General features: G+C 34.3%; 1 protein-coding gene across 1 annotated transcript in view; it reads left to right on the top strand.

Annotated features, from left to right (window-relative positions):
* The window catches only part of LOC138321858 (G-protein-signaling modulator 2-like), an 84,914-nt gene that overhangs the window by 55,925 nt on the left and 16,043 nt on the right, over nucleotides 1-12,946 (top strand). The window contains exons 3-8 of the mRNA XM_069265856.1: nucleotides 5,994-6,214; nucleotides 7,927-8,062; nucleotides 9,535-9,677; nucleotides 11,147-11,270; nucleotides 12,177-12,292; nucleotides 12,557-12,821. Coding sequence (XP_069121957.1) covers nucleotides 5,994-6,214; nucleotides 7,927-8,062; nucleotides 9,535-9,677; nucleotides 11,147-11,270; nucleotides 12,177-12,292; nucleotides 12,557-12,821 — 1,005 coding nt within the window. The remainder of the gene's footprint in view (nucleotides 1-5,993; nucleotides 6,215-7,926; nucleotides 8,063-9,534; nucleotides 9,678-11,146; nucleotides 11,271-12,176; nucleotides 12,293-12,556; nucleotides 12,822-12,946) is intronic.

The raw sequence follows: 12,946 nt of genomic DNA, 5'->3' as shown, positions 1-12,946 counted from the left end.
ATGTAAAAATTAGACTAGAACAAGGTGTTTATCTTAAATATTGGACTCATAAAATTGAAAAATGTCCCATTAAAATTCCTGATTTTATTCCATTTTACATAGAGGGACCATTGTTTTGACTCAATTACCACAAATTGTACCATCATTGTCAAAACATAGATTTATCACTGGATGTCACAACAATTGAAAATGTCCTTTGTCCGCGTGTAGAACAATCAAATCACATGCAATTGTTATGACGTCATAAACAGCTGTGACTCACACTACACATGATGTGTCAATACAAGTACAAGACGTATAAGAAAAATAATCAAACATGGGCGTTTTGTTTGGGCAGGGTTAGCATTGAACGTCTATACCCTCGGGAAAGAGTCTTTAAATATTTTCTGGACCATCGTACATCAACCGAATTTCAAAAAAAAAATCCATACGTCCAACGGTGGACTTCTATCTTTGACCCTTGACCCCAATATTCTGATATTCGACCATGTTACATCAGACTACCAAAACGTTTGAAGATCCATGGAATGATACAACTTTTAATAGTAATTAGTATTTACGACACACCAAAATTTGAATTGATACATAATCTCTTTGCATACACTGCGAGGGGATATAAACAAAAGCTACAATGAAAACAAAAAACAAATGTCTGCAGAGATCAGCTTTTATTTGAATGACATTCAAATTAAATACATTCTGCAGGCTTGGTAATTTAAAACCATTAAACACAGAATGCCACTCAACTCACCTGTTCTGGGCTCATTTTTAGGCTTAGCAGCTTTTGTTCTTATCGAAGTCAGGACGTCAAATGCATTGGTGGCACTGGTACTTAGTAGTTGTACTGACATTTAGCAATTCATCATGGAATTTAGTAACTTCGAATGTCATGTATTTAAGGGATTTGTCAAAGTTTAACGCAACGAAAATGGGTTCCTCGATGTGTGGACGAAATGTCTCAGCTGATGTTTTCGATGACAAACACGTGTCTACGGTATCGCTTTTCCCTGGTGGGGACGGACATCGAGATGGATCAATGTTGAAAATCTCGTCCAACAAGTCACCCCATGTGTAAACCTCGTAGAATTCTAGGATCCTATTGCATAGGATTGAACTTGTTGTATCAGAAGTTTTATTATGATCGATAAATTTCACCGTACAACACATTGTTACCAGATTTTCATCTGAACTTTTAGATTTTTTCTTTGCGGTCTCTGACATCTTGCCGCGCCGTGTGTGGATTCAAATCATTTAGGCGCTTCGAATACTCAATGAAACTGTCCGTATAATGAAAGCGTATCAAAGACCCAGTATAGGAAAATTACCGCGATTGTCAAAATTGATCACAAGGCGAAACAAAAATTTATACCGCGATTCATCAAAGGTTTTCACACGGCACTGGAAAGTACACGACAATAAAAAAAAATTTCACTCGAATATTTCAATAAAAAATTTTGAGTCGGGCCGATTTTCATGGGTCGGTCGGAAGAGGGCAAACAAACAACATTTTAATTTAGGCCTTAACACAATGTCACATTGTGTCAAGTATATAAGGATGACCACTCAGATGACCATTTGGGTGACCACTCAGGTGACCATTCAGATGTACATGTTGAGGCGGTGTCAGTCGGTGTTTCAAATGAAATTCAACTGGCTGAGTAGCTATAAAGTTGGAAGAAATTAGAACTCAACACAGTTGGGTTAGTACTTTGTGGCCAAATCACCTGATATGTACTGTAAATATAATGTTATATTTAATTCAGTATATGGTAAAAACATTGCACGAAACAATAATTTTTTAACTCAAATTGGTCATTAATTAAACTGCAGGTGTTAATTGGTTTATAATTCTGGAAAATATTGACCAATACATTTCCGGTAAAACTTTCATCTATATCATTACTGTGTTTGAATGTGTAAGGCTTGGGTACTATAGCATCAAAGTGATGCAATCATGCGCAATTGCATGTATTGCCTGACATTATGAGGAGATGAGGTATTTTGGTGATTTGAGATCAAAGGTTATATACATATTCTGTATTGCGCTTTTTTGATATCAAAATTATCAATCTTTGTAAAATCGGTTATTAAATACATATATATATATATATATATAACTTGATTCAATATTTGACCCTATAAGTGCCCTGGACACTTAAAAAATGAAGAAAAAAAACAACCTTGTAAGGGGCGCATAGTAGAACCAATTTAAACTAGCCTTACATGAAGTTATTGCACAAGGTAAGCCATTAATTAATTTGCAAAAAGAAATCAAATAGAGAAACTTAAGATTTTCATAATTTCAGTCTGCATTTAATTCGAGGTCAGTTAAAGTGAGGCCTCAATAAGGGGGAGGGGTGCTTATAGGAATGAAGGCGCTTATTTGGTCAAATACGGTATGTTTCGCCATCAAATATGAGAGCAGTGCATGTGAACTTCAGAGAAGTCGTGATCAGTATGGCTTATTGTGAAAACATAGGAAATATTTCAACCAGATATTTGACTTAGTTTTATACAAATTTATTTACTTCAATGGTAAGTACATCATGTGTTTACATATATATTAAAGAGGATATCTTACTACATAAAGAGGGATTTTTGAAGCTGTCACATTTGTTATTTTTATTGTCTAAAAAAAAACACAATAAAAATAAATTTAGTTCTCATTACAATAGTGTTTGTTAGAGAAAAATTTTATCCCTGGAATTTTCATAATTTATTTATCGTGAGAAACCTTTCAAAAGTCCTTAAATATTGAAGTTAAAAGTTTGTATGTACCTTATGTGAACGATATGATTGGGCATTATGCATTATTATATGTTCTTTGAATTTCCTCTTGAATGAAATGAAATTAAATTAGTGAGCAACACAGGCCCTCTGGGCCTCTTGTTTACTTATCTCCCTTGTCATCATTTTGATAATCTGCTGTCTAAAATATGCGTTGAAATTGTTCACATTACAGATATTCAGTCTGTTTTGGTTTCAAGAGAAAATTGTGTTCAGTAGACATCTTTATATGGTACTGAATAATTGTTTTTTGGTTGTCAGTCTTAAGACTTGAGAGTGTGAAAAGTGATTCACTTGATGCAACAGAATTTTATTGAAATATTGTATCAGAAAATGTTGAATATGGTCATAGATAATTCAGGAGTGACATCAGCTGCTGGTAAAATTGCTCTGTCCTAATGGAGTTTACGTGTATTTCCAGCCAATTATCCTACAGCTTCTGCAAGGCAGCTAGTGCCAGCTACACAAAAGCAAATCAAAGGTGTCCGTATATTTGTTAATGTCAAATACTGCAAGATGCTTGTGCCAGCTTATAAAGTGAAAACACATGTAGAGACCAATTTAACAGTTTTCCGATCAAATGTCTCTCATTGTAGGTAGATTTTCACCTTAGTAGCAGAAACTGATCTTGTAAAGTTGTGTGGAGCAGGTGTATAAACATAGCCTGTTATCCCCTCTAGTGTGGTTGGGTTCATAACGACATGCACTAGATGGACTATTCCATTACTAAATCTGAGGTAGGGGAAGTATAAGAGGTATTTTACTTTCTAGTTCCTGCAATAGCCTGCAGCTTACAGCACACTTACTCAGACGGAAAAGATAAACATTTCAAATTATAAGACATCCTGTCTACTAGTAGTGCTGTAGTGGGTACAAATTCCTCAAATCTCATAAATATTGATTTTTCTACATCTGTTCATCAGCATCAGTCCTTATCACTTTCACCAGGAGCTACAATCTCAATATCGATTTCATTTCACGCTGGAATGTTTCAAAAATTGGGGGGGGGGGGGGGAGAGTTTGAAATAAAATTTAAATCAAAATAGAAATTGAAATACATGCTTTGACTATTAACACAATTTAGTGAATCATTTTGTGCAAGCTCATTGGTGATAACAAACAATTTGTATGTATACATAGTAATTACATACAATTTGTGTGTAGTGATCAAATACAATTTGTATGTATACATAGTGATTACATACAATTTGTATGTATACATAGTGATCAAATACAATTTATGTGTAGTGATCAAATACAATTTGTATGTGTACATAGTGATCAAATACAATTTGTATGTATACATAGTGATCAAATACAATTTGTATGTATACATAGTGATCAAATACAATTTGTATGTATATACATAGTGATCACATACAATTTGTGTGTAGTGATCAAATACAATTTGTATGTATACATAGTGATTACATACAATTTGTATGTATACATAGTGATCAAATACAATTTATGTGTAGTGATCAAATACAATTTGTATGTGTACATAGTGATCAAATACAATTTGTATGTATACATAGTGATCAAATACAATTTGTATGTATACATAGTGATCAAATACAATTTGTATGTATATACATAGTGATCACATACAATTTGTGTGTAGTGATCAAATACAATTCGTATGTATACATAGTGATCACATACAATTTGTATGTGTACATAGTGATTACATACAATTTGTGTGTAGTGATCAAATACAATTTGTATGTATACACAGTGATCACATACAATTTGTGTGTAGTGATCAAAACAATTTGTATGTATACATAGTGATAACATACAATTTGTGTGTAGTGATCAAATACAATTTGTATGTATACATAGTGATTACATACAATTTGTGTGTAGTGATCAAATACAATTTGTATGTATACATAGTGATCACATACAATTTGTGTGTAGTGATCAAATACAATTTGTATGTATACATAGTGATTACATACAATTTGTATGTATACATAGTGATCACATACAATTTGTATGTATACATAGTGATCACATACAATTTGTATGTAGTGATCAAATACAATTGTGTATCACATACAATTTGTGTGTAGTGATCAAATACAATTTGTATGTATACATAGTGATCACATACAATTTGTATGTAACATAGTGATACATACATTGTGTTATGTCAAATACAATTTGTATGTATACATAGTGATTACATACAATTTGTATGTATACATAGTGATCAAATACAATTTGTATGTATACATAGTGATCAAATACAATTTGTGTGTAGTGATCAAATACAATTTGTATGTATACATAGTGATCACATACAATTTGTATGTATACATAGTGATCAAATACAATTTGTGTGTAGTGATCAAATACAATTTGTATGTATACATAGTGATTACATACAATTTGTATGTATACATAGTGATCAAATACAATTTGTATGTATACATAGTGATTACATACAATTTGTGTGTAGTGATCAAATACAATTTGTATGTATACATAGTGATTACATACAATTTGTATGTATACATAGTGATCAAATACAATTTGTATGTAGTGATCAAATACAATTTGTATGTATACATAGTGATCAAATACAATTTGTGTGTAGTGATCAAATACAATTTGTATGTATACATAGTGATTACATACAATTTGTATGTATACATAGTGATCACATACAATTTGTGTGTGTAGTGATCAAATACAATTTGTATGTATACATAGTGATTACATACAATTTGTATGTATACATAGTGATCAAATACAATTTGTATGTATATATAGTGATTACATACAATTTGTGTGTAGTGATCAAATACAATTTGTATGTATACATAGTGATCAAACACAATTTGTATGTATACATAGTGATTACATACAATTTGTAAATTATTTATCGATAATATTAGATATGCTCAGATTTTCCGCCACTCTCATTGGCTGATACACTGTCACATGGAGGGAGATATTTAGCATATCAACTCAATGTTTCCATTTTTGGAAAGCATATTGAATAAAACTAATAAATACTTTTGGTATGAAAACACAGCATAGGAAGAGTTTGGCTGTTGTAATGTAAAATGTTGTAAGAACCATTGCTGAATCATTGACAGCTCAATTAAATAGTAAATGAGGAAATCAGGCCCTCTGGGCCTCTTTTTTATACTCCTGATTGTACATCAAATTGACCTTTGACCTTGATTTTCCAGATGGAATGTACCTGTATGGAGTTGGCACTCGAAGGGGAAAGGTTATGTAAGGCCGGAGACTGCCGTGCAGGGGTCCATTTCTTTGAAGCCGCCGTACAGACCGGCACGGACGATCTGAAGACTCTTAGCGCCATCTACAGCCAATTAGGAAATGCCTACTTTTACCTGCAGGAATACGCCAAGGCTTTGGAGTACCATAAACTTGACCTGTCATTAGCACGGTAAGTGTATGCGTAATTGACAGTTTGCGTGATGGCAATTATATTCTGCCCAAGTAGTGCATGTGACTGATCATTATACCCCCTTTCCTTCCCTGCAACAATGTTAGTGGGGTATACTGGAATCAGCTTGTCTGTCTGTCTGTCTGTCGATAGAAAAGTCTCCTAAATACTGGGTCAATTTGAATGAAACGTATAGATATATGTAAATGTATGGGTCAAGGAAGTAATATCTACAGTTATTTTCCATATAACACTTGATCCTTATAGACATATGTCTGTAGGATACGAATTACTTAAAGTAGTAAATATTGGGCAAAGAAGTAATTCTAGTAGTGTGGACAAAGGATTGTCAAATTTTCGAGGCAATCTGCCCCTTTGTCAAGACATAAAAAAACCAAATTAAGGACGGTCACGGACATTTACAAAAACATAAACAATGAACACATGTGAATGTAGGTTTTATTTTGCTGAAAGTTTTGGTTGCTACGGTAATAATCATAATCAAGTCACTATACACAAGATTTTAGATCATCTTGTAACTCGAAAGGTCAGAATGACCTTAATAGTCACATGCTTTTGTCCATCTTCATGTGCCATTCATTCCAACGACTTCTTCCCATGAACCATTTTAACATTCTATGATGAAGGACTACCAAATATGTTCAAATGAAAGACATTGGACCTTCATTCAAGATCAAAGGGTTCAAACAGGCTTAAAATCTTCAAACAACCTCTTGTCAATAACTAAGAGGCCTAGAGACGTCACCTGATATTGGATCTGTTGCATGCAGAGATGAAAGGCTACCACATTATTCAAATGAAAGACATTGCATAACCTTCATTCAAGGTCAAAGGTGTCAAATAAGCTCAAAAAGAGGCCTATAGATATATTGTGACTGTAGCATTCTGGGACGAAAGGCTACCAAATTGTTCTAATGAAAAACATTGACCTTCATTCAAGGTCACAGGGAAATAGGCTCAAATCTGACTTTACTGTAACAAAGGACTACCCTACTGTACTATCAAAGTCTCAGAGGTCAAATGCATGTAGATGAAAGACTTCTCAGTAAATTCTATTGAAAAATGGGGTTGTTGCATGCTGGATAAAGCACTTAAGATTTACCCATTAAAATGATGTTGACTTATATGGTCAAGTATATCAGAAACTGACAATTTCAGCTTAAAAGATCTTTAATTTACAATGTCTTCAAATGTAATCGAGTGTCTTTAGCCAATTTGGTTTTTTGTATTATATCCAAATTTGTTTTTGCTATTACTTTATACTTCTCAACTTCTTGCGTTGTGTTAATAGTCAGATGAACCTTAGGGCCTATTAGGCCTCTTGTGTATAGTATATTCAATTAAATGCATGGACATGTACATCTTGCCTAGCTAGAGTAATCCCCCTTTAACAGAGGTCAACGATGGCTGGTGGAGTGTAATCAATAGGGTAAAGAGTATTTACATTCTTTTTCACGTAGTTTCCAATAATAAACCAAATTCCAATGTATACAAAGGTATAAGTATTACAACTGAGCCAGAATGGTAATCTTCAAAACCACCATAAAATATATCTCCTTGGATTTTGATATGTATGTTAACAAACAGAGTGAAATATTTACATGTATATATCAGCACCTCTGTAGTAAGCGGTGTTACACGGACACCAGAGCCATGATTTCACTTCACCTGTCCTACCCTGTAATCCACAGAACACTCAGTGATAAGGTTGGGGAGGCAAAGGCTAGTGGTAACCTTGGCAACACACTCAAAGTCTTGGGAAAGTTTGAAGAGGCAATAGCTTGCTGCTTACGGCACTTGGATATAGCACAGGAGCTTGAAGATCAGGTAAGACAAAATGTCTTTGTGAAATTTTATGTTTTGCACTGGAATGTCATGGTGTTTGGGGTAAATCATAACAGATGATACAATCTAATTATTACAATAAATTAGTTACATTAACAAATCCAGTTTTCAATGATTTATATAAATAGATTTGACTTCTTAGTTTTTAGGTCTTCATGCTTCATCTGTTGTCGTCTGTTAAGTTTTCATTCTTCTCCATAACAGAATGGCCTAGAATGTACTATTGGACCTATAACATGCTAGAAATGACCTTGACCTTCAATCAAGGTCACAGTGGTCAGAAAGGCTTAAATCTTTAAACAATTTCCTAACAGTAATTAAGAGACCTGATATTGGGCTTGTAGCAGCTAGAAGTTTTTCAATGGAATGACCTTGACTTTTTTCAAGGTCACTGCAGGATTAATTCTTTAAACTACTTCTTGTCAATACCTAAGAGACCTAGAGACTTGATGTTGGGCCTTAGTATGGGATAAGCCATGTTGGTGTGGAATAAACTGGTGGGGAGCTAAAAGGGTCAATTTAGCCTTGTTACTATTAAATAAAATCTTCTCCAAAAGTTATAAATGGATATCACTCATATTATGCATGTAGCATCCTTATAGATTGGGGATTAAAAATTGTACAAAATGTTGGACTGATCCTCCTAGAGGTCTGAGGGGACATACTTCTTTTCTTAATGTTATTAATGGATATCATCTGTATATCTTGTGTACATCAACTGGGTATGCTTTAAGTTTTCTTTTGAATATGACATCTTCATGGAAATTAAATGTTTTGTACGAGCAGGGCCAAGTATTGATAAATAATTTGATGGTAAGGTGAGAACAGATGGGCAGAAGCAAGCTTAGGTGATAATTGATGTAACATTACAAAGAATATACTATAGATAAAAAATGGTGCATCAAAAAATGTGAAATTAAGCAGAAAGTAACATACATCATGTGACTAAACAATACGACATTTACCTACCATATTTACCGTAAATAGCGCCCCTCCCCCTATAAGTGCCCCTCCCCTTTTCTAGAGAAGGAGTTTAAGTTGTATAAATGCCACAATCCTATGTATTTAACAATGTTTTACAACTTGTGATGCCTCTAACATCAGCATTGTATCCCATATCCCTTGCAAGTCTTTTATATGTGAATCACGAAACAGAAATGTGTCTCAACGATTAAAAGCATTTATAGAAAGTATGCATGTTTACTGTAGCAGATAATGTGTCATAAGTACAGAAAGTGTTGAAATATTTTCATCCACAACTTACATTTTAGTTCACTAATTAATTATTAATAATAAGCGCACACCCGCCTAACCCCTTGTAAATGGGTGCTAATTACGGTGCATACGGTACGTGATATTAACAGATGTGACATTAACCAGTGTGATATTAACCAGGGTGATAATAACCGAATGTGATAATAACCATATTAAATATTATATATTGTTGATTTCAGGTGAGCGAGGCCCGAGCTTTGTATAACCTTGGCAATGTCTATCATGCCCAAGGCAAACACACCGGGAGATGTACTAACGAAGATCCAGGAGAGTTTCCTGAAGAAGTCCGCACATGTCTCCAGAAAGCTGCTGAATACTATGAGTAAGGCATACTGTTTCTTTTTGGAAAGATTTGATTTCTGTTCTGAGGATATTCAGTCAGTAAAGGGACTTATTTCTGTTTCATGGATATACATGTAATTCATGTATAATAAATTTGAAGAAAAATCCGTACGGACGAAATTTATAAGAAATTAAAACAATAACGACTGACTAGTGAGCGCTTTCGCCCCATTCAAGGGAGCTATTCAGACTGTTTATTGTAGGTGTATATATATATATATTTTATATTTAAAATGTATTTAACCATTAACCAACACATTTATACAATAGCCTTAAAGTGAAATAAAATGTCTATTCTAAGGATATTGAGTGAGATATAAGAACAGTTAGGAGGATATCCACCCCATTAACTCAAATCATGAAGATTTTTCGCCCACCATCATCAGATGGTGGGCTATTGAAATCGCCTTTCGTCCGAGGTCCGTTGTCCGTCCGTCCGTTAACAATTTTTGTTACCGCTATTTCTCAGAAAGTACTGAAGAGATCTGTCTAAATTTTCACATGCCGGTTCCCCTAGGGTCCTAGTTGTGCATATTGCATTTAAGGACTGATCGGTCAACAAGATGGCCGACAGGTGGCCATCTTGGATTTTGATGATAGAAGTTTGTTACAGCTTTTTCTCAGAAAGTAATGAAGGGATCTGTCTCAAATTTCATGTTCAGGTTTCCCTAAGGGTCTAGTTGTGCAAATTGCATTTTGGGACTGATTGGTGAACAAGATGGCCGACAGGACGCCATCTTGGATTTTGACAATTGAAGTTTGTAACCGCTATATATTTATATATTTCAGAAAGTACTAAAAGGATCTTTCTCTAATTTCATATGTAGTATGTAGTAAAAGTTTGAAAAGCAGAGAAAAGATCCCTCTTTCCATTGTCAGATGTAGATCATTCTGTGGTGGGTGCCAAGATCCCTGGGATCTCTTGTATGGAAAGGGAGGTTGTGATAGTTGTTTGATAATTATCAAAAAAAAAATTCATCAGAATCATTGGATTATGTAACCATTAAAACTGAGAAAACCTCAAAAAAGTATTAGCGGCTTACTAGTATGTTGTATTACATTACTATCAAACTTAATATTAATGAATTATCTCCCTTGTACAATATATATATATGAAAAAAAAATGAATATCAATATGAAATTTATTCCTAAACTTAAATATGTATAAGAGTATAATACATGGCATATTGATAATATTCTTTTTTTAATACTTACAATATATATTTGTTAAATTAATATACTGTTTAATCAACAAAATACATGTTTATTTAATTTGTATAACCTTTGGCAAGGAAAGGGCTTATATAGGCCTAGTCTGTTGCCCAATCCTATTGATTTATTCAATAAAATTAGTCGAAATGAAATGAAATATTCATCAGATGATGATGACAATGATGATAATGTTATAGGATATAGTTTAAAGATGATTCTTCATTTTATATTTTACAGAGCAAATCTACAAATTGTAAAGGATCTTAATGACAAAGCCGCCCAAGGACGTGCCTGTGGTAACCTTGGCAACACAAACTATCTTCTAGGAAATTTCGTCGAGGCAATTCAGTACCACCAAGAGGTAATATCACTCAAGAAATGTGGGGCCGCGGTGGCCAAGTGGTTAAGATGTCTCAACATATTACCACAAGCCATCCACCTGGTTCGCGAGTTCGAATCACATGTGAGGCAGTTGCCAGGTACTAACCACTGGTCGGTGGTTTTTCTCTGGTTACTCCTGCTTTCCTCCACCAACAAACCTGACACGTCCTTACATGACCCTGGCTGTTAATAGGAAGTAAAACTAATAAAACCCAAAACCTCAAAAACATTTACTCTAGTAAGGATGGTCTGCCCTGCCAAAGGAGTATTATATAATTAGACCCTGTTTAGACTTGTGATATTTTGTATGCTTTTATATCATTTAGTTGACGTACTAAAACATCATTAAGTTGATAAAAAGTATCTATGCATTGGGGCTAACCTTAGGTATTACTGTTGACTCGTACATTGTTACGTAGCTTGTAAATTTGACAAAATGCATGAAATAGTGTATATTTTAGGAAATCAAATCCACAGGGTTCGGAACATATTTCTGTCACCAAATAATTTATCATACCATTATGTTTACTGGTGTCTATCGCAGGTACAATGAGCGCTTGTTTGAACAAATTCTACTTCACATAAGAATACAAGTCCTGTCCTTGTCATGCAAGTGGTGGTTATAAATTTTATCATATATGTATGGTATATATGGAGGATTGAATGTTATAATGTAATCTGAGCAAAATGAGAATGTTGGTTTTAAGAAAATATGTTAAATTTATGATTTAATGTGCATTTCCACAAATCTGCATGTTTTGCTTCGAATACAGCAGTTGAATATTTTTTCTCAAAACTAGTCTCATCCATCTTGTTCACAGAGGAAATTCTTACAAGCATTACTCTTATAAGCAATTTTCTTTATTGCTGATATTTGTAATTACAGAGATTAGCCATAGCCAAAGAATTTGGAGACAAATCTGCGGAACGGAGGGCGTACAGTAACCTTGGTAACGCTCATATATTTCTTGGTGAATTTGAAGTTGCAGCTGAGCAATACAGGTAAAAACATGTACTGTATTCGCTGTAATTAGGGCCCAGGGCACTTTACTAATTGTAACAAAGAGGGGTGGGGGGCTTATTAATGAACCAAAATGTAAGTTGTTTACAAAAAAAGTCAGCCTAATTTAAATCTTTCTATACTCATGCTACATTAATCTATAATCAGTTATCATAAAGACCACTTGGCTCAAGAGACCACTTTTCCCTTGGGTGAACTTTATAGACAGGTTTGCCACTATGTGAAAATCTGGTTTCCGTTTGTAGGAGGACATTACAGATCGCGAAGCAGCTTGGTGACAAAGCTCTAGAGGCCCAGGCCTGTTATAGCCTGGGCAATACCTTCACTCTCCTTCAGGACTATGAGAAGGCCATTGAATATCATATGAGGCATCTAAAAATAGCACAGGACCTAGATGACCGTGTAGGTGAAGGTCGAGCATGCTGGAGTCTAGGCAACGCACATTCATCTCTAGGCAACAATGAAGTAGCCATGGAATTCGCCCAGAAACACCTGCAGATATCTCGAGAGGTAAAGATTAATAATTGTTAGTCACAGATATTAATATTTCGTCTTTGCGTATTACAGACTTATCTCCCTTGCATGTAGGTATCTGTGGCATGTACGTCATTTTCTCTGAAAAGTATGACGTTACG

This window comes from Argopecten irradians, chromosome 4 (assembly GCF_041381155.1).
Source record: "Argopecten irradians isolate NY chromosome 4, Ai_NY, whole genome shotgun sequence".
NCBI classification, from domain to species: Eukaryota; Metazoa; Mollusca; class Bivalvia; order Pectinida; family Pectinidae; genus Argopecten; species Argopecten irradians.
This window is presented reverse-complemented; position numbering and strand designations above follow the sequence as displayed.